Below are 26,833 nucleotides of genomic sequence, written 5' to 3'. Positions count from 1 at the left end.
AGAAGAATGAACTTCTCACAATGAGCTTTCAAGTTCAGAACATTAGAAAAAGTAGCATTCCAAGTACTGTGATGGCGCTTGAATGAACAAAAATGTCAAGAATTTTTAGCAACTCCACAGCAAAAACTAGTAATTTTTGAGATTGTTTCATACATACTTATTGCAAAGAAGTGAATATTGACCAATAGTTTCACAAAAACAGACACAGCCCCAGAAAACCTGGCGGCTTAGTAAAAAAGGGCCTGAATATAAGCAGCAAGATAAGTAAATATGGTAGGTAGCATTGAAAGTGCAGTGGGAGATGGGTGTTCTATTCCAGAAAGCCAGTTGGTGAAGGATCGTACTGGAGCCAGATTTTACTCAGTCTAATATTTATTTACAGAGTGAAACATTACAAGCATACATCTCCTAACTCAATCTCACCACAATTTCAGTAAGTGTCTCTTTACATGTGCTCAAGCAAACCCCAATGAATGCCCAATTAATGCCCTCCACCTGCATATAATTGAACATAACTGATATATAATTAACAATGGTAAAGTTATAACTTAAACTAAAGATATACTAAAAATTAGTCACTATTATTTTACAGGGAAAAATCCTAAATTACATGTAAGTACAGTAAGCAGCCTCCCGCTCCATTTTACGCCACCATTCCACCACCATCCGGCTCGTTGGGGTGGCGTAAAATTCCGGCCAATGAATCTGCAAAGGGATATTGATAGGTGAAGTAAGTAGGCAAAAATTTGGCAAAGGGAGTATTATGTGGCAAAATGTGAGGTTGTCCACTTTGGCAGGAAGAACAGAAAAGCAGATTATTTAAATGGAGAGAGACTGCAGAACGCTGTGATACAGAGGGACCTGAGTGTCCTTGTATATGAATCACAAAAAGTCAGCATGCAAGTACACCAAGTAATTAGGAATGCAAATGGATGTTGGCATTTATTGCAAGGAGAATGGAGTATAAAAGTAGGGAAGTCTCAAGACCGCATCTAGAGTACTGTGTATAAATTTGGTCACCTTATTTAAGGAGGAACATACTTGCACTGGAAGCAGTTCAGAGAAGGTTGACTAGGCTGATTCCTGGGATGAGGAGTTTTTCTTCTGAGAAAAGGTTGATTTTAGAAGATTGAGAGGTTATCTTATTGAAACATATAAGATTGTGAAGGGGCTTGTGACAGGGTAGATGCCCTTGTGCGGGAATCTAGGGGGCACAGTTTCAAATTAAAGGGTCTCCCATTAAAGAATGAGATGAGGAGGAATTTCATCTCTCAGAGTCATTTGTGTTTGAAATTGTCTTCCCCAGCGAGCAGTGGAGGCTAGGTCATTGAATATATTCAAGGCTGAGTTAGACAGATTTTTGATTGACAAGGGGGTCAAGGGTTATGGGGGGCACACAGGAAAGTGGAGTTAAGGCCACAATCAGATCAGCCATGATCTTATTGAATGGCAGAGCAAGCCCGAGTGCCCAAATGGCCGACTCCCAGTCCTATTTCTTGTGTTATGTTCTTAAATCTCCTCTTAGCTTCCCTGATATAAGGAGATCAAGCCCAGTTTCTCTTGTCTCTCCACATAACAGAAATCTTTCATCCTGGTACCATTCTAGTAAATCTCCTCTGCATCTTCCCTAAGACCTTGATATCTTTCCAAAAGTATGGTGCCCAGCTTTGGACACTATACTCAAGCTGTGATCTAACCAACGTCTTGTAAAGTTTCAAAAGGTTTTCTAAAGCCCAACTCCACCCCAGCTTCAGCTCATCCGCTGCTGAAACCCTCGACTTGACTATTCTAATGTACTACTGGCCGTTCTCACATGTTCTAACCTTGGTATCTCGGTCATCCAAAATGCAAATGCATGTGTCCTAACTGGTACCAAGTCTCGTTCACCCATCACCTGTGCTCACCGACTTACATTGGCTCCTAGTTAAGTACCGCCTCGATTTTAAAATTCTCATCCTTGATTTCGAATCCCTGCATAGCCTCACTCCATCCCATTTCTAATCTCCTCCAGCCCCACAATCCTCCAAGATATCTGTGCACCTCTAATTCTGGCCTCTTGAACATCCCTGATTTTAATCGCTCCACCACTGGTTGTCGTGCCTTCAGCTGCCTTGGCCCTAAGCTCTGGAATTCCCTCCATTTCCTCCTTTAAGACACTCCTTTAAACCTACCTCTTTGACCAAACTTTTGGTCATCTCCTCTAGTATCTCTTTATGTGGATGTCAAATTTTGTTTGTACTGCTCCTGTGAAGCACCTTGTGACATTTTATTACATTATAGTCACTATATAAATGCATGTTGTTATTGTTTGTTTAGCATAATTTCCTTGCTTTTGTACTCCATGCCTCCATTTATAAAGCCAAGGATTGCATATGCCTTTTAACACCTTCTCAACTGGTTCTACCACCTTCAAAAACATGTGTACATAACACCCCAGGGACCAAATCTTGTGCTCGTCTGGAAGGCGGGTTACGTGGAGGGGGCAGGGGCTGGAGAATCAGAGCGGAACTGCCCGCCACGGAACCTGATGCTGGGATTCCTGGTTCCAATCTTCCTGGGGGGGGGGGGGGGGGGGGGTGGAAAGAGGGTGGTCCTTCTGGACTGGCTCCAGCGACCCCGCCTCATCTACCTATGTTCCAAGGTTCCACTGCTGGGCCTGGGTCTGAGGCCTCTGCAGCACTGACAGTGGCCAATGCTCCTGGTGGCGCTGCCAATACTGCTGAGCTGCCAGCCCTCTGATTGTTGGCAGCTCTTGGAGGCAGGATCCCTGTCCCTATAAAGTCTTTAAAGGGACGGGGAACCCGCCTCCAAAAACTCTGACCTCAAAAGACCAGGGGATCGCTCCTGGAGGGGGTGGGGGGGGGAGCGAAAAAACGCAGAAGCAGGGATCGCCCCACCTTTTTGGCCCAGAGCCGGGTGTCCTGCCTCCTGTGCAAAATCCAGCTTCGGGTCTCTGTTCCGGCAAACCCTTCAAAACTGTACCATTTAGTTTATATTGTCTCTCTTCATTCCTCCTACCAAAATTAATCATTTAACATTGCTCTACAATAAGGTTCATTTGCCGTGTCTGCCCCTTTTACCAGTTTATGTCCACATGAAGTTGCTACTATCCTCCTCATTGTTTACTACATGTCTGAGTTTCGTGTCTTCTGCAGAGTTTGAAATTATGCTCTGTTTACCAAAGAACAGGTCATTAATATATTTCAAAAAAAGCAATGGTTCCAATACCGACTCCTGGGAGACACAGCCTAAAAAATACCCTTTAAGTACTCCCCTCTGCTTTCTGTCTCTTAGCCAATTTTGTTTCCATGCTGGCACTACCCTTTTAATTCCATGCGCTTCAATTTTGCAAACAAGTCTATTTTGTGGTACTTTATCATACACCTTTTGAAAATCCACATAAATAAAGAAGTTGCACTGGCCTCGTCACCCCTCTCTGTTATATCAAAAAACTCAATCAAGTTAGTCAAAGATGATTTACATTTAACCTTTTTTTTCAAATTTATTCATTCACATTCACAGCATCACTGGCAAGGCCAGCATTTATTACCTATCCTCAATTGTCTTTGAAAAAGTGGTGGTTAGCCACCTTCTTGAACTGCAACAATGAAGGAATGGCGATATGTTTCCATGTCAGGATGGGGTGTGACTTGGAAGGGAACTTGCAGCTGGTGGTGTTCCCATGTGCCTGCTGCCCTTGCCCTTCAGGGTGGTAGAGGATGTGGGGTTGGGAGGTGCCAAAGAAGCCTTGGCGAGTTACTGCAGTACATTTGCACTATTGTAAATGATACACACTTCAGCTATGCTACAGCGGTAGAGGAGGGTGCGAATGTTTAAGGTGGCGGATAGGGCGCCGATAAAATGGGCTGCATTATCCTGGATGGCGCAAGTTTCTCAAGTGTTGTTGAAGATGCACTCATCCAGACAAGTGGAGAGTATTCCATCACACTCCTGACTTGTGTTTTGTAGATGGTGGAAAAGCTTTGGGGAGCCACGTGGTGAGTCACTTGCTGCAGAATTCCCAGCCTCTAACATGCTGTTGTAGCCACATTATTTATTATGTGGCTGATCCAGTTAAGTTTCTGGTCAATGATGACCCCCCTCCAGGATATTGAAGGTGGGGGATTCAATGATGGTAATGCCCCATCAACCAATTTTATCTGCAGCACCTGTGGAACAGCCTGTCACTCTAGAATTGGCCTTTATAGCCACTCCAGGCACTGCTTCACAAACCACTGACCATCTCCAGGCGCTTACCCATTGTCTCTCGAGACAAGCAGGCTAAAGAATGCCACTGAATGTCAAGGGGAGGTGGTTACATTTTCTCGTGTTGGAGAGATGGTCATTGCCTGGCACTTCTGTGGCATGACTGTTAATTGCCACTTATTAACCCAAGCCTGAATGCTATCCAGGTCTTGTTGCATGTAGGCATGGACTGCTTCATTATCTAAGGACTTTGTCGGGTAGATGCCAGCGTTGTAGCAGTTTTGGAACAGCTTGACTAGAGGCTCAGCTGGTTCTGGAGTCTTCAGCACTCCAACTGGGATGTTGCCGGGGCCCATAGCCTTTGCTGTATACAATGTGCTTAGCCGTTTCTTGATATCATGTGGCATTAATCGAATTAGCTAAAGATTGGCTTCTGTTATGGTGGGGACCTCAGGAGGAGGCAGAGATGGATCATCCACTCGGCACTTCTGGCTGAAGACAGTTGCAACTGCTTCAATCTCGTCTTTTGCACTCACATACTGGGCTCTGCCATCATTGAGGATGGGAATCTTCATGGAGCCTCCTCCTCCTGAGTTGTTCAACTGCCCACCACCATTCGCAACTGGATGTGGTAGAATTGCAGAACTTTGATCTGATCTGTTGGTTGTGGGATTGCTTAGCTCTGGCTATAGCAAGCTGCTTCTACTGTTAGCGTGGATGCAGTCCTGTGTTGTAGTTTCACTAGCTTGGCCCCTCACTGTTAGGTATGCCTGGTGCTCCTTCTTGAGCATGCTCTTCTACACTCCTCATTAAACCAGGGTTGGTCCCTTGACTCGATGGTAAGGTAGAGTGAAGGATATGCCAGGCCATGAGGTTACAATTGTGGTGGAATATAATTCTGCAACTTGTGATGGCCCACAGCGTCGCTTAGATGCCCAGTTTTGAGCTGATAGAGCTGTTCTGAACCTATCCCATTTAGCATGGTGGTTGTTCCACACAACTCAATGGAGGGTGTCCTTAGTGTGAAGATGGAACTTAGTCTTCACAAGGACCGTGAGGTAGTCACTCCTACCAATACTGTCATGTGCATCTGCAACAGATAGGTTGATGAGGACGAGGTCAAGCTGGTTTTTCCCTCGTATTGGTTCTCTGACCACCTGCAGCTAATGTCTGACATCGGTCAGGACTCGACCAGCTTGGTTGGTTATGGTGTTACCAAGGCACTCTGTGATGAACATTGAAGTATCCCACCCAGAGTGTATTCAGTGTTTCTTCCAAGTGGTGTTCTGGCCTGTAGTTGCCATGTTTATCTCTTCCCCTCCCCTTTTCTTCATAGAAGTGTAACATTTGCAATCCTCTAGTCCTGTGACACCATTCAGATATCTAAGGAGAACTGAAGACTGCGAACAGAGCTTCTGCAGTTTCCATCTCACTTCCCTTAGCAAGTTAGGAGGCATGCCATTGACTGGATGACTTTTCTACTTTGGGCGTTGCCAACCTTTTTAGTGTCTCATTTTTATCCTATCCTATTTCTCTACTACCTCCTCCTTTTCTGTGACATTGGCAGTTTCCTCTTTAATGCTGACAGATGCAAAGTACTCATTAATACCTCGGCTGTGCCTTCTGCCTCCACAAGATCATCTGTTTTTTGATCCCTAATTGGCTCTATCCTGCCTTTGATTACCGTTTCACCATTTGTATGTTTATAAATGACTTTTGGGTTCCTTTTTTATTATCTGCTAATTTATTCTCATACACTCTCTTTGCTCCATTTATTTCCTTTTCCTTTTTGTCCTCAGCTTAGTTCTCTACTGAATTATGAACTCAACATTTATCATAAGACTCCCTTTTCTGTTTCATTTTAATCTCTATGTCTTTAGTCATCCAGGGAGCTCTTGCTTTGGTTGCCCTTCCTTATCCCTTCATGGGAATGTGTCTAGTCTGACCTAAACTATCTCCCCTTTGAAGGCCTCTGTGTTCTTGTGTTCTGAAGGGAGCCGCAAGTGCTGATGGTCAGATATTTATTTTCTGTATCTATATCCGTTTTTAGTATTTTGAAGCTTATTGAAATTTTGCCTTTCAAACAAAAATAAGCTTCCTGGAAGGAGTCGAGATTTAAATATGAAAACAGAAGCAAAAGAAAGCATCTATATAGTGCCTTTCACAACCACAGAACGTCCCAAAGTGTTTTATAGCCAGTGAAGCACTTTTGAAGTGTAGTCACCGTTGTAATGTGGAAAATGTGGCAATCAATCTGCACACAGCAAGGTCCCACAAAGCAACATGATAATGACCAGATAATCTGTTTTTGTGATGTTCGTTGGCCAGGAGACCAGGAATAATTCCACTGCACATCTTCAAGATAGTGCCATGGGATCTTTTACATCCACCTGACAGGGCAGATAGCGCCTCAGTTTAACCTCTCATCTGAAAGGCGCACCTCCAACAGTGCACCACTGGAGTGTCAGCTTTGATTTTTGTGCTGAAGTACAAGACTGGGATGTAAACCCACAACCTTCTGACAGAGGGGAGAATGCTACCACTGAACCATGACTGACACATGGACTCAAAGTGGAAGAGATGATCCTCTCTGATTGTCTCAATTCCATGCATCCATAGTGACTCTTTCCTATTTCACCACAAATCTCTGCTGAGTGTTCTTTGCGTCACTGCCGAAAGTGGTAGAAATAATCGTGGAAAGCGTTAATTGTTGTGGATACTCGCTGGAATACTCAACAACTTTGAGGTATAGGGGTTGAAAATTATGCAAAATGTTGCTGATAGACCATGCTTTGTCATGGTCTAGAAAATGGATGCCGGTGAGCACAGCTGTGATGCTACCCACCATCAAATCATCTGCCAGCACTCCCAATCTTCTTTCACATAATAGGTGTCACTTCTGGGAGGTACCAGAAGGCTGAGGCTCCTAGTTAATCATACCCCAGCATAAGTCTAAATCCTCAGAACGGAAAGGGAAATAAAAGCAATTACGAAATCTGAAGGTGGGACCACACTGGCTATATGTCAGATCATAAGTAGATGTATTAGATCAGTGGCTCGCAAACTTTTTCATCCGTGGACCAGTTGGGCAGGGAAAAAGACCCCGTGGACCACGTACCCCACCCACTTTTGCTTGCCACTGCAAAAAACTCATCAGAATTAATGGGAATGTAATACATTTACGCGCATGAACTTTTCTAATTAAACATAAGTAAATTATTTCATGACAGAAACAAAAGTATAGACATTTTCATATTATAAACATTAATACTACAAGAGAACACGTTTATTTTAAATATTCTAACGTGTTAAAAAACCATCTCAATAATCTTCTTCTGAAAAACTAATACTAATCTTAAATCTATATTAAATCAAATAAAATTAGAAACATAAACCTTGCTTAAAAAACTACATTGTTGTTGCCCGCGCTTATGACGACTCGTGCCATGCAAGTGGGAGCCAGTATAGTTATGTGATGTCATGCAAGTGGTGGGGATGAAGGTGCTGGCCTATTCTCTCGTATGGCCTTGGCTGTGGTGTTGCAAGTCAGTGACTTGCATTTTGGACCACCCGCGGGTCACACTTTTGAGAATCACTGTACGAGATGTACAAGGCTGCCAGCCCGTATGTAATGAATTCCCACTTATCCTTCAGATGTATGCCACAACATTACTAGTTAGGCAGACTTTAAATTGATGATAAAATCTGCCTCAAACAACAGCGTACTAAAAAGGGTATTTTCTTTGGAAGACGAGTCCAAACAACAGCATTTAGTAATTGGTCCCTGCAGTGATCTTACAAATCAAGTCTAGAGAAACTTTTTTGATGCATGTCCAGTAAGTGTCCATTACATAATGGAGCTAAACTTTTTATTTGGTGGTGATTTAAATAATTATAAGCTTCCACAATCCCACCAGCACATACTTCTCTGGATCTGAATCAACTAATCAAAAATTGATTCTACTGTGGGGGATAAATTAACACGTTTGCACACCTTTGTGTAGCAGATTAACATACTTCTTAAAGCCACAGCTAGTACAAATGACCTGATTCTTGATTACATCAGTTGTGCTGCATACATATCCATTTCTGGTATCAGTGCAGTGCCCTCTTGCACCAAACGTGCAGTATAAAAGAGACAGCCACAGACTGATGCCATACCAGCAAAGAAGTGGTCTTGTACTGTCGAGAAGGAGCATCAGTTAGTGTATAAAACCAATTGCAGTGTAGCTCCATAGGGAAACATAGCTTTCAAAGTTAAAACCAAACTATTAACATTTTAATGTCACCTGACAACCTCTTTTCAATTATTAATAACACACTGACAATATGCGCGTCTGCCTTTCTCAACTTCATGAAGCAAGCAGGCAGTGAAAGCATGGCTTCCAGTATGCATTGATATAAAAATGCAGCTAATATATTACCTCTTATTGCCACATATGAGACATTAAGGTACTGTTTTACAGATAACAATTTGGATTTAACGTAAGCCTTTTGATTCTGACGATGGATAATTCAAAGATGGTGGTCCATCTTTACGAATCAAAAGACAGACAAATCCGGTCACCTACTGTACTGACCTGAAAGAGGTGATTCCAGATTTTCTTAAGAGCATGTTCTCACTAACTCCATAAGTTGATTTTTTTGGACATGAGAAAATTATTGCCAATAGTTCATATGATATTTGATTGGGCAAAATGGTATTATGGTTAGCTTTAATTGAAATATTTTATTGACAATCATTTACTAATTGAAATTGATAAGTAGAATTAATGAAATATATAACATTTTAATATGTATTGTTATATAAAAAAAAGATGTACATATTATGTTGCTTTTTTTAAAGCTTTTTTATGCATGTACAAAAGAGCGGCTGGAGAACAAAATAAATACTGGCTTGGAATATCAAGGGCATCTCACAAATAGATAAGAAAAAGTAAAGTTGTTTGAAAGCTAAGCATCAACTACAATATTACTGTTAAAAGGGCAATAAGCTACGTCCCGCAAACAATGAGATTTTTTTTTTTTTTATTCGTTCATGGGATGTGGTAGTCGCTGGCTGGGCCAGCATTTATTGCCCATCCCTAATTGCCCTTGAGAAATGTGGTGAGCTGCGTTCTTGAACCGCTGCAGTCCTTGGGGTTTAGGTATACCAACAGTGCTGTTGGAAGGGAGTTCCAGAATTGAGACCCAGCGAGTGAAGGAACGGCATTATTATTAGTATTTTGAGAAAATACCAAATAATTTGTTTTTGGCAGTTTTAATTGAGGTATAATTGTTAGCACAGATATGGTTCTATGGATCCTGTTCTTCCTTGAATAGTGCTATGGGATCTTTTAGGTCCACCTGAAAGGTCAGGCAGGGCCTTGGTTTACTGTCTCACCTGAAAGATGGCAGTTCCAACAACACAGCACTTACTGGTCAAGTCTCTGAAGTAAGGGTTGGCCCATGACCTTCTGATACTGAGATAGAAGTGTTGCCACTGGGCTAAGGTTATTACTACCTGGGCCAACATGAACGAAGGCCAGATACGTGAAATACTGGAAGGATTGTCTGCACACAGTGGAAATCACTACATTCAAGAGAGAAGAAATTGGTAAAAAAAAAAGATTGGTGCAGAAAAATCATTAATAAAACTGAAAAAAAAAAATTCAGCCTCCTGTAAAGTCTCGCAGAACATTACCTTGCTGAATGACAGTTTCTCCTGCAATGTGGGTCACTGGAAACATGGCATCAAAGATGTCACTGCAAAGGAATGAAAAGATAGATGAAAATTGAGCGTTGACTTAGAAACTTAACACAGAATTGAGATTTCCTTAAGATACTAAAACTGATTATTGAAACAATCCTTTAAATTTCTAAAGAATACGTTTTATTAGATATCAAATTTTCACCCTCCAAAAGCTCTTCTAGAAATACTATACAAGTAGCAAATAGAACAGAAAGCATCTCTATTGTTTTATAAAAGCAAAATACTGCAGATACTGGAAATCTGAAATAAAAACTGAAAATGCTGGGAATACTCAGCAGGTCTGGAATCATCTGTGCAGAAAGAGTTACTGTTTCAGGTTGATGACTCTTCTTCAGAATTTCGTCAAAACGTTCTGATGAAAGGTCAATGACCTGAAATGTTAACACTATAGTTCTATACAAGTTCTGATGACTATTCTAAGAATTTTGTTTCACAATACTTCTTAGGTATAGGTAAAGACTGCCAAGCCAAAATGCAGCAGTTTGAAAACAATTTCCATTCATCCATTTGTTTTATAGTGAACCATCAGCTTGAAATGAAATTTGGCTTTTTAGACATATTATCTAAGTGCAATTGTGGACAGAACGCATTTGGGAACTACCCTATTGTTAGTTTTACCCATCATCAGACAAATGAATTATATTTTTGAATTGTACATAGGAAGTTTAGGAGCTAGTCAATGAGTAAATACCAACAGAATACTACCTTCTGTACAGTTTGAAGGGATATTTCATATTTAATTTTCCTCTGTTTCCCTCCATAGTCCTGATGCTGAAAGCAAACTTTAGTGCTCTTAAAAGGAAAATATTGTAGAAATGTTTCAACCATTGCTTTGTACGATATTTTCAGATTCCAACCATCAGGCTGGAGGTTTTGTAGGGTTTCTGCATCAACAGATCATTTTGTATAGAATTCAAAAGTGCTGATCAATGCTCAGAGAGAAGACTGAAGAACTGTTGGTTTTTGGTTGGTTGGCATCCTTCCATCTAATAAAAATTATGGACACACAGCAAACAATCCATTTAGGTGGGGTGGTGCACCTTTGCTGATGGTTGTGAAGGCCAATCCTTGAGAGGCAGGTTTTGCCACAAGTGCCACACATGAAGCTTCCAAGTGACGCTGTGAGTTGTTCTGTTTGACGTTGGAGCCTGTTGCCAAGCTCCTGTAAGCAATTAGTCGTCATGGTAGTGCACACCAGTCCACAGCATGTGTCACCATTTCTCTCTTTTGCCAGCTACCAACTCCCGGGTGCAACAGTCGACATTTAGGACCTTCATGTCATGTTTGCAAGTATCCTTGAAGCGGAGCTTTGGGCACCCCACTGGTCGCCTGGCCCTGGCTACCTCACCATACAGAAGATCCTATCGCTCTCACTGTCTCATCCTGAGTGATTCTAGGTTTGATGAAATACAAAAAAGGAACAAATAAACTTTTTTCATGTGTTGTGACCAAGGCGGGAGTAATGCACTGTTAATTCAGTCCCACTACTCCACAGGTCACAGCATATCAAGAAAGTTTCCCACCTACCGAAGAATAGCCAAATTAGACACTCTATTTGTCCCCCAGAATAAAGCACACCAAACCAGGTTTCTTTAAACAACAACAATATTAACTATTTATGAGAAAAGAAATAATAAGTCTTAACTACTAATAAGATAAATCTATATATATGAAAAACTCATTATTTCCTTAACCCTCATGCACACACACATACATTCAAAAAAAACTGTTAACCAGGGAAAAAGGATTTTTTTGGTTTACAGCTGTTTCCTAGGAATAAAATGGAAAAAATAACATGATGGACTTTATCACGTTCTGGTAGGATGTTTTCGGTACAGTGAGGTGTCCCAGAGTCGAATAGTTGGATGCCACTCAATGTCTCTCCAGGCGAGGTTGATGAATAGTCTGTGATGAGTAGGTATTCAAGGCAATTTGTCTGCAGTAGGCGTCACAAAGGTCTTTCAGCAAAAGGGTGCAATAACAGGTCTGCTTGGGTTTTAAAAAAGCAGTCTAGCAGTAGAAGCTTTCGTGAGATTTCAGGGTTTCCCAAAACATAGGAGGCAACAGGACACTCTTGAGGCAGGGATTCTTCAAAGACTGCAGGCAATAGGAATCTGCTACCTCTGACATACAGGGATTTCTTCTCTGAAAAGCAGTCTCCCTCTAGAGAGAGAAGTAACTCGTTTTTTCTGAGTCCTTTTTCTCTCTCCAGGCAGATCACAGCCACATTTCAACTGCAGGATTTCTTTTCAAGAGATGAAAGTCTCCTTTACAGAGAGAGGTCTTTTTCTCCAGTCAGGTCACAGCCAGATTTCAACTGCCTACTCCTTGTCCAACTCACTGGTCTTTTCACAATCCAAAAGTGAAACTAACTTCAACGATCAAGTCACATGACAATCATAAATCTTGACCTGTCATTCCACTGCTGGAAACAGGTTGGAAACATGTGCCTTGCAGTCTGTGTAATTCACTCAGTTCAAACCCACCAAGTTTCAGCAATCAATGTCCACAGAGAAAAATCCTTTCCTCAGTTTTTAAAAACACACTGGGCTGAATTTTATTGGGGCGCCAAGCATCACTGCACCAAGCCTCCCCAATATTACGTGGGGAGAGGCGGGACATTTGGCGCAGTGAGGAACCCTTTGACAGCTGTGCAACAGGTGTTGGGTCCCTATTTTAAGCGCCCCAGCACCTGCTTCCTGACAGCTGTCAAAGTAATACTTACCTGACTACTGAAGAGTGGGGCTGCTGTTAATCTGGCAGCAAATCTGAAAGTGCTGCAGAAATCCAGCAGGTCAGGCAGCATCTGTGGAGAGAGAAGCAGAGGGGCCTGTTTCTGTGCTGTAAAACTCTATGACTCTAAGTTCACAGACCTGAAATTTAACTCTGCTTCTCTCTCCACAGATGCTGCCTTACCTGCTGAGTTACCCCAGCAATTTCTGCTTTGCTGCCACATACTTACCCTGCTGTGTCCCAGTGTCTTGTGAAGTTGCAATCCTCTTCTCCCACTCAAGTGTAACATTCCTTCTTGTATGTGTGCTGCAGCTGGGTGAATAATCTTAAATTTGCAGATTCCAGGACGTGGGACTTAAATACACCATAAAAGATATTAGAGGTTTTCAGAGAACACACGAACACAAATGGGAATGCACGGGTGTCACAGCAATGTAAATACGTCTTTCACTAAATGGTCCTCACCAACATGTGTGTCCTTTTAGCTGTGCGAATGATGTGTACCAGCATGTAGTACCAATGTCACATCCTTTTGCACCGTTGGCCCTTCAGAAGAGCCAACATATGCAATATTATTGCCATGCCACCATTACACATGAGCATCTCCACGGATGCAGTGACATGGACCTTGACTAAGTCAGCTGCTGCCTCTAATGGTCTACACAGGAATGCTGCAGATGTGGACTGGTGCACAGCAAGTCAGCGAGGATGATGTGTGGCTTGCAGAGCTCATGTCGATTCCTATGGAGCAGACAGCCTTTGTCTAATAAGCCACTACCGTACATCCCTACCTCACTGTTAGCCTTGCGTGCAGAGCCTGGGTGCCATCTGCCCTCCCATGCATCTTTCATATTGTAGGTCCTCAGCGTCCTCATAGTCCGAGGAGGAATCCTGTTGACGTCTCTCATCATAATGCCAGGCCTGGCCCCTATTGGGTGCGTAGTTGTGCAGAGCAGCAAAGAAAGGATCTGGCCTTTTCGGCCCACAGTACAGGGTATCACCCTATCCATACAGGCATTAGAGATGCTCTTTCAGCATGCCGATCTCCTGCTCAATGGTGGCTCGTGTAGCTCAGCGGCTGGCATTGTATCTCTCCTCTGCAGCAGTGGTGGAGTCTCCCACTGGTGTCGGGAGCCATGTCTGCAAAGGATAGCCCTTATCTCCAAGATGCCACCCCTCCATCTGAGCCAGTTCAGTGAACAGCGGTGGCAGCCGGGACTGGCGCAAGACCCAGGTGTCATGGCAGCTGCCTTACAAGCGGTCACCCATTCGCTGCAAGCATCTGTGGTGTTCACATACCAGCTTCACCTAGATTGAGAGGGCTCCTTTAATGGTGACATCTGTAGGTGGTAGACTGGCAGTAGGCCTGATGGCCACATGAGTGTAGTCTATGAACATTACAACCTATGGTTCTTGGCAATGGTGCCAGAACCAACGGCCTCCGTCCTGAAGCGGACATACTCACTGGCCCTCTGGTGCAGGGCATTGGTGACCTCCCTGATGCAGCGGTGCGCTGCTGTGTGACCCCACAAAGGTCTCTGTTGGGCTCCTAAAAGGCTGCAGCGGCATCAGGCTTGAGAACCGCTGCCAGTACAAGGAACAAAGGCATGGGATGTCCACCCGAGCTCATGGGCTGCAGGTCATCCTTATGCAGAGACGTGTCACTAACCTCGCGAAATGCGCAATCTCCTCTGACACTGGTGCTCTGACATCCGATGTCATGTCATGTGGGGCCTGTAGATGCACGTCAAACGTAATGGTGAGATCCCCTTGGGGGCCGCTGCTCACGACTGGGGGCCTCTACGTGATCGCACCTGCCTGTTGGTATTGCCTCTGGCGCATACGGATCCTCAGGTGCAGTGGATCTCACAATGTAGGATGAGCCATACCTATTTCCATGTGATATATAAAGTTGAACGCTGCATGTATTCGAAGGTCCCGAACAGGGCATGGATTGGTGTTGACGAGTACATCAGCTGATTTCCTGGATCAACTATGTGGCGTCCCATGGCACTGCCCATCTTGGCCAATACTCAGTGGCACAGCATGACCACATCAAGATCCTACCAGCTGAATTGATTGCCCCCACCATCCATAGAACCTTAATGCTCCTGCCCTTTCTGGCACCCTGCACACACATGGTGACTAGTTTGCCACTACCTCCTCATAAACACAGAGTGTACACCGTTAACGGAGGGATGGTACGTGGTACCTCCCTTCATGCCAGCACAGCTTTCCCTCCAGTAATCCCAGACCCCCTCCCTTTCAGAATGCGGAGTTAGACCCCTGTGTATCCCCCCTCCCTCTAAGAATGCAGAGTTAGACCCCTGCATATACCACCCCCCACCTCCCTTCCAGAACGCAGAGTTAGACCCCTGTGTATCCCCCCCTTCCCTTCTGTAATGCAGAGTGAGGACCCGCCGGCTTTTCAGATCGTGAACGGGACAGCATATGACGGCCGCCCATTTGAAGAAAAATCTGGCAGTGTTGGTGGAGAGGCGGCAGGTTGCATGATCAGCAAAGGTAAGTAATCATTACCATATGCTAATTGTGCTGCCACCGCCAAGTGGCGGGGGGAGCCGTACCAAGGTTCCTCTGCCGCTGGTGATAGGCGGCAGGCACTTCTCAATGCCGCGGGTCGAGGCGGGCCTCCCCCCGCAGCATTTTACCAGTCCCTGCGCTGTGACTCGTGGCATTGAGGGGCCAGTAAAATTCAGCCCACTGAATTCTAAGCTTTCACACAAAAACAAAACTCTCGTATCACAGGAGATTGCGTTTGTACAGCCCTAATATCCTAAGAATTGACATATTTGATTGAATTGCTCAGAAAATTGTCAGCCCATTTATTTTTTGGGAGATCAATTTGTTGAATGATCCGAGTAAATGTTTGATGAAGGATCCATTCACGAGGCCGAACGTTGTTCCCTAGGATCTACACCCTGTGTGCTCAAAAGAGTTGACAGAGGGTTTTTCACAACACCAGTGCTATATTTATGTAGCAATGAAACAAAGGAAATGGAAATGAGTTCCTCCTTGCTTACGTATCCCACAATAAAGGTACTGTCTGTTCAGACGTTCATCAACGTGTTCCATAAGCGTTAAACCAATCAGAGCTCTCGGTGTGTGGCTGGATCATAATCCTTTAAAATTTATATTCCATCTGCTGAAGTAGTCACTCACCAGGGTGAAAGATGAGGTTTGAAGCACAAAGTTTATCTGAAAAACACCATTTTATCATGGCAGCCACCTTCTAGTTGATTTCAATGCCAAGGGACCACTAGGTTTATTTGCAAAATTTTCAATGGCGCCTTATTACAGACACCACAAACATGGTTGCTATGAACCTTAGGAGTCCTTTATAGCACTGATGCTGAATCCTGCTTCCCATTCAATGGAAGGAAGTGGTATTTCAGCTTAACAATCCTTAAGTGTACCAGCAACAGTGTTGTTTGGAACCAGGCTCACGGTGTTTTGTAATGACTTTTAAGTGTGTCTATTAACACCACTTTTGTCAGCCAATGGGTTGGAAGCAGGACAAAACTTATATCAGGACCTACAGCCAGACAGTATAATTTACAGCAAAGCAAACAAAGTCTATTTCCAGCAGTAGCAAAAAAACTTGCATTTCATGACCACAGGATGCCCCAAAGTGCTTTATATCCAATGAAATACTTTTGAAGTGTATTCACTGCTATAATGTAGGAAAAGCAGCAGCCAATTTGCATACAGCAGCTTCCACAACAGCAATGAGATAATGACCAGATAACCTGCTTTTGTCATGTTGACTGAGGGATAAATATTGGCCAGGACACGAGGGATAACTCCCCTGATCTTCACAATAATGCCATGGGATCTTTTACATCCACCTGAGGGGGCAGAAGGGACCTCAGTTTAACATCTCATCTGAAAGATGGCACCTCCAACAGTGCAAACTCCCTCAGTACGGTACTGGAGCGTCAGCTTTAACTTTAGTGCTAAAGTCCTGCAGAGGGGCTTGAACTCACAACCTTCTGATTCAGACGCAAGAATGCTACCAATTGAGACACCGCTGACATCTACTCTAAGAGCAACCTCTCCATGGTGATTTTTTCAGAAATGTGCAGTGACTAGAAGATAGTTACATATTACAAATTGACTTTTTTTTAAAGCAAACTGCAGTGAGTGGAGGAGGATAGTTACAAGCAAATTACGTGTGTAAAATCAATCCCAGTCACTTACAACAGTGCAGTCTTCTGATATGATTGACATGGAATGACCCAATCATGTCCATTCTGGCCAGGAATATTGATGTCACTATATGCAGCCAACTTTAGACTAGACTTTTCGTAGTTTATGAGAAAGCTTAATCCCCCACCGAATAATGCCATAAAGCTTTCAAAAGGACATTGCTCAAGGATATTTTCTCCTACTGAATGATGGCATGTTCCACTGACTGTGGGGCATAAATTAATGACTAAGAAGATCAGCTTTGATCTGAATTTAGTTAACATTAGTTACACGTACTTTCGAAATCTTGAATTCTGAAGTCTGGCGAAACTGTTCACGCAATCCTAATTCAGAAGGTTAATATAAGTGGGGTTTAGACATCAGTACACTCAAAACAACTCAAAAATAATTTTATTTCAATAACCAGTGATCTAGAGGCTCTTATTAGCATAGAAATGTTATCTCCACAAATTATCTCATCTTTGGTGAAAGGTTCAAAGAATGTTATCAACAGTATCTCAGTGAATTGCCCACAGCAGTTTCACTGACACAACCCACTAGAGCGCCAGGATTTCAAAAGGAGGAAAACGATGGATAACATGCAATCTTGCAAACTATCTCATTTGGTGTTTCTCATCTGTATAGTTTAAGTAAGTAATAGAGCCTAAGCAGTTGAATTTTTCACCTTGCCCTGGACATATTAAGATAATTAACTCAAGTGGTTTATGAAATGCATCACTGTCTAGAAAATATTGCTGTTTGAAAGGCCTCCCACAATTTGTCAAAATCAATTTTGATTTTCAACTTAATGTCACATTTTTTTGAAGTCTACAATTAAGAGGAATTTAGACTTGTGCACATCCCCAAAGGCAGTCACCACAACAGGGCGGGTATTAGGGCCCAGCACATGCTCAGTTGACATCAGTTCAGGCTGGGTGAGCAAGTACAAGAACCAGCATCCTATTCACTCCTTAAAGCTAATCTGTAGCAGTTTTTCATTCCCTAACCCAGTTCAAAATTGCTGCGCACTGACTAGAACTCAGTGAAAGGAACAGCAGACTCAGATTGGCATTCAGCAAATAAAGATGCCAATCCCCACTCTTGTAATACAGGCATTCACTGACTGAGCCATTAGATTACTTTCAGTTAAGTGCATGGTCTCTTTGGGGGTCCTACATTACCAACTGAATCATAAAAGTCTAGATTTTCTGCTTGGTGTCATTTTGATACTGGTGGTAAATCATTTATTAAAATGGGACAACTGCAAAACTTAGGTGCATGTCTGACAACTTTCTCTACAAATTATGCAGCACCAAAAAAATTTGTACGGTATCTGCCTCAATCACACAGAGAATCCACCAGCACAAGCTCCACCACAAGCAGAGACTAATCAGCATCAGAGCACAATTAACACCCTTATCACCACAACAAAAACAATTACCAATGTTGGAGGTGTGGCATTGTCAGAAAAACAAGCACTAACAAATCAAAAGCTGACATAAACACTGGCAGAGAATGCTGAAGATTTATTATGATACCTGAGCTGAAAGATTTTAGTTATGAAGAGAGATAAGAAAAACTGGAGGTATTTTCAATGGAGCAGTAAGGATTAACAGGGCACCTGTTGACAGAAAACATTAATGTTAATTACCAGCGCCTCTGGCACTCCAACTACTTGGTCCCACTTGCTCGTCTCCTATGACAATGGGTGACTGTTCCCTAGCATTATAGAAAGGAAGGAAAATGCATATGTATTTACTAGTGCTCTACAAGAAAGAAAGCATACCACTATATTGGATTGAAAGTTGATAAATCCCCTGGACCAGACGAACTACATCCCAGGGAATTGAAGGAGCTGTCTCCAGAGATAGTGGATGCATTGGTGGTTATCCTTCAAAATTCTATAGATTCTGAAAGGGTCCCTGAAGATTGGAAAGTAGCAAATGTAGCCTCACTATTTATTCTGCTTCACAAACCACTGACCACCTCCAGGCGCGTATCCATTGTCTCTCGAGATAAGGAGGCCCAAAAGAATTTAAGAAGGGAGCGAGAGAGAAAACGGAGAACGATAGACCTGTTAGTTTGACGTCAGTAGTAGGGAAAATGTTAGAATCTATTATAAAGGATGAGTTAACTAGACACTTGGAAAATAATTATATGATTGGGCAGAGTCAACATGGATTTATGAAAGGGAAATCATGTTTGACAAACCTGTTGGAGTTTTTTGAGGATGCTACTTGTAACATAGATAAAGGAGAACCAGTGGATGTGGTGTATTTGGATTTTCAGAAGGCTTTTGATAAGGACCCATACAGATGGTTAGTAAACAAATTTAGAGCACATAGGATTGGGGGTGATATACCGCTATAGATCGAGAATTGGATAACTGACAGAAAGCAGACAGTAGGAATAAATGAGTCATTCTCAGGATGGCAGGCTGTTACTAGTGGGGTACTGCAAGGATCAGTGCTTGGACCACAGCTGCTCACAATCTATATAAATGATTTGGATGTGGGGACTGTTATGACCGAGGTGAGAGGAGTGCACTGCCTTTTCTAGTTCCACTTCTCCACAGGTCACAACATATGTTTACATGTTTACCCAGTTACCGATACGGTCAATCTATTTTCTACTCTTTATCCCAGAATAAAATACACCAACCAGGTTTCTTTAATGAACAACAAAATTATCAGATCAAATAAGACTTATCCAGTAATGAAGCAAAGCAATAACACAGTTTGAAATATGAAAGTTCCCTTTTTAAATTCCTCACACATACACTCACACAGTCTCTGGAAAAAAAACACAGAAATTCTCTCTGCAGAGATCTGTTATGAAAAAAGACAAAAAAAAATACTTTGGCCAAATACTTGCTAATTCTTGAAGATAAGAAAGAGAAGATATGGAAGTCAGTTGTCCCTTTTGCTCTGGCATCCGGGTATACGGAGTTGGATCACTGGGATCGTTTCTAAAGCAGTTCTTTTCAGGCAGCATTGAGAATTAGTCTGGCAGGTTTTTCCAGCTTCTCGGGAGAGATGCAGCACTAGGGATTTTAGCTCTCCCACATTAGATCTTTGCAGGTTCTCTTCAAAGAGGTAGAGAAAGAGGTGAGCTGGGTGGTTTTTCCTTGGCAAGTTGATCTCCAACTGTCTTCAAAAATTGACTTGAAAACAATACTCAAACCCCAAAACAGAAAGTCAACCTCCAGACCTCCATAAAGCTTGACATGTGGCTTCTCCGTAAACATCTTCCCTAGGTCACTAAGGATTCTGTTGTTTACTGAGCTTAAAGCACATGATTTCCAGCACAGGTTGTTTTCAAACAACATCTCAGTGTCCTTTCAGTGAACTGTCAACAACAAAGCAAAGCAAAGTCCAACATTTATGAAATCTTCAGACTTCCAATGAATCCATCTCCACAATTTAAATAAGAGTCCTCCAAAAAATTTAACAAAAAGTATGGAAGCATTGTCATAACACCTCCATCTTTGGAGCAATGAAATGCCTTTGTAAAATGTGTTTCATTACAAAAAGAGAAAAAAAAGAAAAAAAATTAGAACACATTTACACACTCATTCTCATTCATTCGTTAGCTGTACCTAATACAGTTCAGCGTTGTACCATCTTTGCACTGAAATAACTCACGGCAAAGTTAGATTCTAGACAAAGCATCTGCAATTGCATTATTTTTTCCCGCAATGTGGACAATCTTTAAGTGATAAGGTTGCAATAGTCTGGCATTCTGGTTTTTTTAATTTTTCCACAAAGGTTAGGGGGTTATGATCAGTACATACCAGTGTTTCTCTGCAGTCATGGCAGACATAAACTTCAAATGTTTAAGAGCTAGTAATTCAGCCTAGGGTTTCTTTTTCCACTGTTGAATATCTTTGTTAGCGTTGATTTAGTTTTTTTGGAAAAGTATTCCAAACAAGGACTTCCTATGCCTGATTCATCGTCCTGTAACAGGACTGCACTGGCCCCCAGGTCGCTAGCATTAATTACTACCTTGAAGGGCTTAGTGAAATTTGGAGCAGCCAACACTATCTCATTACTCAAAATGGCTTTCAGCCTCTCAACCTCTCAAAAGATGCTAGTCACTCCCCTGACCATACTATCTTGGTTTTCTTTTTTTGTAGCATATCTGTCAGTGGAGCAGATATAGTACCAAAATTTGGTACTAACTTGCAATAGAACCACACATCCCCAAAAACCTCAAGATTTCTTGCTTAGTCCGAGGGGTAGGGAACAGCACCATTGCTTGTAATTTTGCTGTTCTTGGCAACACTTGTCCTTGCCCTACTATATGCCCGAGGTAGGTTGCTCTCGCTTTTGCAAATTCACTTTTGGCAAGGTTTATCACTAAATCAGCCAATTGTAATTTTCTAAACAGAGCTTCTAGGTGTTCCAAGTGATCTTTCCAAGTGTCACTATATACCAGCACATCATCAAAATAAACCACAAAGTTAGGCACACTGGCTACCACTTGGTTCATTAGTCTCTGAAAAGTGGATGGGGCACTTTTTAGCCCAAATGGCATCACTCAGCATTGGAAAAGGCTGTCTGGTGTGACAAAGGCCGATATTTCTTTACCTCGGGACGTTAAAGGAACCTGCCAGTATCCCTTTAACAAATCTATTTTTGTAAGAAACGTGACACTGCCCATTCTGTCAACAGTCTTCCAAGCGAGGAATTGGGTAGGAGTCTGCCTTTGTTACTGCATTAACCTTTCTGTAGTCTATGCGGAATCTAGTTGAACCGTCAGCTTACTGCTTTTACCTGGGCCTGTTTCTCTGGACTTAAGCGATAAGGATGCTGTTTTATAGGAAAGGATTCCCCACAGTGGCGCAGTGGTCAGCACCGCAGCCTCACAGCTCCAGCGACCCGGGTTCAATTCTGGGCACTGCCTGTGCGAAGTTTGCAAGTTCTCCCTGTGACCGCTTAGGTTTTCGCCGGGTGCTCCAGTTTCCTCCCACAGCCAAAGACTTGCAGGTTGATAGGTAAATTGCCCCTAGTATAGGTAGGGGGAAGGTGGGGATGTGAGAGGGTAATGGGATTAATGTAGGATTAGTATAAATGGGTGGTTGATGGTCGGCACAGACTCGGTGAGCTGTTTCAGTGCTGTATCTCAAATAAAAAAAAATAAAAAACATCCACATCATGTGTGGCTAAGATTGTACATCATGGTTTGTCTCTATAGACTCCTTTAAATGCTGTGAGCAGCCTAGTTAGGTCTTCTCGTTGTTCTGCATCTAAATATGAAAGCATAGTGTCCAATCTCCCTAACAATTCGGTATTAGCAAAGTGGATAGTAGGAGGTTCAATTTGAGAATTGTCTAGGTCTCCTTCTGCCTCATCCTCACTATCCTTTCATCCTTCACTGTCCCTACTACCCGACATACCAGCCCTTGCTTATCCTCCTCCTGGGGATGATATTGTTTCAACATATTGATATGACACAGCCGATTCTTTTTCCGGTGATCTGGGATGTCAATCAAATAATTTACTTTACCAATTCTTTTGACTTTATATGGACCACTGATCCATGCTTTCAGCGATTCACCCAGTAAAGGCAGTAAAACGAACACCTCATCCCCTGATTGAAATGCTCGGGTCTTGGCATGCTTTTCTGCCCATTTCTTCATGGTTGTTTGGGAGGCTTTCAGTGTTCCTGAGCCACTTAGCAGGCTCTCGTCAGTCACTCCCGGAACACAGATAGATAATCTAGCAAAGAATATTTGTCCCTCTGTTCTAAAAACCTTTCTTTGACTAGTTTTAGAGGACCTCTTATCTCATGTCCATAAACTAATTCAAAAGGACTAAAACTGGTAGACTCATTAGGTGAATCCCGAATGGCAAACAAAAGAAATTCTAGCCCTTTATCCCAATCATGGAGATATTCATAACAATATGCCCTGATCATCATTTTGAGGGTCTGATAGTACCTTTCTATATAGCCCTTTGTGTCTCTGGGTGGTATGCTGAAGATTTTAACTGTGTTACACTCAAATTATTCATAACTTCCGGGAGAATTTTAGACATAAAATTGGAACCTTGATCCGAATGAATCTTAATCGGTAATCCACATCTAGTGAAGAACTGGGTTAACTTCCCTACCACTACCTTAGCAGAAATTGTTCTCAAGGGAATGGCCTCTGGGAACCGAGTAGCCATATCCATGATAGAGAGTATAGATTGGTGTCCCGCTTTTGTTTTCGGTAAAGGTCCTACACAGTCTACCAACACCCTAAATGGTTACCTAAAAACTGGTATGGGAATTAGACGTGCCAGTTTAACAGCAGGTTGCGGTTTTCCCACAATCTGGCACGTACGGCACGTTTTACAAAACTGCACCACATCCTTTGAAAGACCTGGCTAGTAAAAATGTCTACTAAACATGATTGGGTCTTCTGGATCCCCACATGTTCCACTATAGGAATTTCATGGGCTATCCTTAATATTTCCCGGCGATACCTGGGCGGTACCACTATCTGATGAACAACCGTCCATTCTTCGTCTGGAGGTCTGTGAGGAGGTCTCCACTTCATCAGAATCCCATTTTTAATATATTAGCCTTCTGGAACTCCCTTTCCCTCAGCTTCTGTTACAGCCGATTGTGCCACTTTATTTACCTCTGGATCCACTTGCTGAGCTGTGATCAGAGAAGACTTATTAAACACTTCCTTTGGATTATCCAAATCCCCAAAGAAAGCTTTAGATATTCAGCTATCTGTCTGCGGTGCCAACTTTACCTCCGACAATGGAACTTGTTTGGCCATTGCTCAGGTCAACACACATGAAGGAAAAATTCCTGGAATCTTTTCCTGCAACTAACTGTTCTGTCTTTTTGACTTCAATTGGTTTTTCCGTGACTACTGGAAAAGCTACTACCTTTATTCTGGCCAAATCATTCCCCAGGAGTGGGTCAACTCCACCTACAGGCAAAATATGGACAACTCCTACAGTTACCGTTCCAGACATTAGGTCACACTCAAGCTGTAACCAATACAAAGGTACGGGTATATACTCCCCGCCTACACTATTCGCTAAAAACTTGACATTCAATGCGCCCTCTGGTGGAAAAGTCATGCCTTACCCCAGCAAGAGAGTTAGGGTTGCTCCAGTATCCCTGAGTATAACTATAGGTTTACCTGCCTCACTTGAGGGATATGGAGTTACTTTTCTTTTTGACACTCAGTTATCTTGTTCACATCCCCCACACTCACAGCTGGTTTTGTACTTGGTCTTACAGCTGCAATCAGAGCTACAGCCTGATCTGTTGCACTCTCGGTCAGGGTCCCTTTCTCTGCATTGGCCTTGTGTACCCCAATAAGTCCCATGGATTTGCCCTTCAACTTCCAGCATTCTGCATGAAGGTGTCCCACCTTGTGACAATGGTAACACTTCGGCTTGCGGACCTCACTTCCACCTTCAGCATCTTCCTTTCTGGCCTGAGGAGCTCACGGGGCGTTCCCAGCTATCCTGTATTGTCTTGTCCCCGACTACTTGCCTTCCTTTCACCCGCCCATCTTCTATCCTTCTCAGGGTTGTGGGGGTGACAGACAAAGGGTTTCGGCTTGTAAACAAGCTCATAATCATCAGCGATTTCTTCTGCCTGTTTGGCTGCTGAACCCTTCTGGTTCTCTACATGGGTTCTTCCCAACGGAGGGAGTGAATTTTTAAATTCTTCCAGGAGAATTAGCTCCCTAAGGTTCTCATACGTTGCCTCTACCTTTAGTGCCCGCATCCAACAATCGAAATTAATTTGCTTTACCCTCTCAAATTCTATATAAATTTGCGCAGACTGTCTCCGGAGGTTCCGAAATTTCTGCCTGTATGCTTTAGGGACCGACTCATAAGCAGCGAGAATAGACATTTTTTGCCATCTCATAATCCGCAGAAGCCTCCTCAGAAAGCCTGGTATAAACTTTATGAGCTCTGCCCATCAACCTGATTTGCATAAGCAGTGTCTAACTTTCCTTCGGCCACTTCAACTGTCTGGCTATCTCTTCAAAAGAAATGAAAAATGCCTCTATGTCCCTTTCCTCAAACTTCAGGAGGGCTTGTACAAATTTAAACAGCTCTCCAATGGGTCCTGGACTGGAGTCAGATCTTTCCTCACCAGAAATTTTCCTTGGCGCCCAGGCCATTCTTTTGCCTTAGTTCCAGCTTTTTAACTTCAAATTTCCTTTCTTCTCTTTCTCTTTGAAATACTTTTTCCCTTTCCTCTCTTTCAAGTTCAAGTATTTTCATTGTCAATTCTCTTTCCTGTTCAAGATTAAAGTTTTTCCAATTCTTCTTCCTGCTCAAGTTTTTCCATTTCCAATTGCAACAGAATCCCAGCTAATTCAACTGCACTACCATCTGGTTCACCTTTATCTTCTTCCAATTTCAAATGGTGTGTCATTACCTCAATTATATCTGCTTTCTTAGCTCCTGGTTTTAACTCCAACACAACTTTTCTGCCAATTCCTTTAGTCTAACTTTAGTTAAGTTTCTCAAAGCATACAGGGATACATTCTCCTTCCCCAGAAAGGACATAACAACTGACAAAGACAACTGACGGTAGTGTAAACTTTAATGCACAAGAAACCTGTTTTTTTCCTGTTCCTCTCTTCAATTATTATTACCCCACTTACAATTGCACATAGTCAGCGTTTGGGTTATCCCACACAGAGCCCCCAATTATAGGTTACGACCAAAGTGGGAGGAGTGCACTGTCTTTTCTAGTTCCACTTCTCCACAGGTCACAACATATATTTAAATGTTTAGCCAGTTACCGATGCAGTCAAACATATATTCTACTCTTTATCCCAGAATAAAATACACCAACCAGGTTTCTTTAATAAACAACATAATTATCAGTTTATCAAACAAGACTTATCCAGTAACCAAGAAATGCTTTAACACACAGATTGAAATATGTAAGTTCCCTTTTGATATTCCCTACACACACACCCTGGAAATAAAACACAAATTCTCTCTGCAGAGATCTGTTAAGAACAAAGACCAAAAAAAAAAATACTTTGGCCAAATACTTGCTAATTCTTGAAGAAAAAAAGAGAAGATATGGAAAGAAGTCAGTTGTCCCTTTTGGTCTGGCATCTGGGTATATGGAGACAGGTTACTGGGATCGTTTCTAAAGCAGTTCTTTCCAGGCGGCATTGAGAATTAATCTGGCAGGTTTTTCCAGCCTCTTAGGAGAGATGCAGCACCAAGGATTTTAGCTCTCCCACACTGGATCTTTGCAGAGTTTCTTCAAAGAGGTAGAGAAAGAGGTGAGCTGGGTGGTTTTTCCTTGGCAAGTTGATCTCCAACTGTCTTCAAAATAGTTCACACCCTAACAGACTTGAAGACAATATTCAAACACCAAAACAGAAAGTCAACCTCCTGACCGCCATAAACCTTGACATGTGGCTTTTCTGTAAACATCTTCCCTAGGTCACCAAGGATTCTGTTGTTTACTGAGCTTAAAGCACGTGATTTCCACCACAGGTTGTTTTCAAATAACATCTCAGTGTCCTTTCAGTGAACTGTCAACAACAAAGCAAAGTCCAGCATTTATGAAATCTTCAGCCTTCCAAGAATCCATCTCCACAATTTAAATATGAGTCCACAAAAAAATTAAAAAATATATCTTCATAACAGGACCAATTTTAATATTACCAAATTTGCTGATGACACAAAACTAAGTGGGAATGTAGTTGTGAGGAGGATGCAAGGAGGCTTCAAGGGGATTTAGACTGGCTAAGTGAATGGGAAAGAACATGGCAGATGGAATATAATGTGAAGAAGTGTGAAGTGATTCACTTAGGCAGAAAAAACAGAAAGGCAGAGTATTTCTTAAGTGGCGAGAGGTTGGGAAGTGTTGATGTCCAAAGGGACCTGGGTGTCCTTGTTCATGAGTCACTAAAAGTTAGTATGCAGGTGCAGCAAGCAA

At 42.5% G+C, this 26,833-nt stretch overlaps 1 protein-coding gene across 4 annotated transcripts in view; it reads right to left on the bottom strand.

The window, feature by feature from the left end:
* prkar1b (protein kinase, cAMP-dependent, regulatory, type I, beta) overlaps positions 1 to 26,833 on the bottom strand; it is a 241,132-nt gene that overhangs the window by 70,280 nt on the left and 144,019 nt on the right. For all 4 annotated transcript variants that reach the window (XM_068056885.1, XM_068056884.1, XM_068056886.1 and 1 more), the window contains one exon: positions 9,890 to 9,951. In XM_068056885.1, the coding sequence (XP_067912986.1) occupies positions 9,890 to 9,951 (62 nt within the window). The remainder of the gene's footprint in view (positions 1 to 9,889; positions 9,952 to 26,833) is intronic.

Source organism: Heterodontus francisci, chromosome 24 (assembly GCF_036365525.1).
Source record: "Heterodontus francisci isolate sHetFra1 chromosome 24, sHetFra1.hap1, whole genome shotgun sequence".
Lineage (NCBI taxonomy): Eukaryota > Metazoa > Chordata > Chondrichthyes > Heterodontiformes > Heterodontidae > Heterodontus > Heterodontus francisci.
Note: the sequence above shows the minus strand (reverse complement) of the source record. Positions and strands in the feature narration are given on the sequence as shown.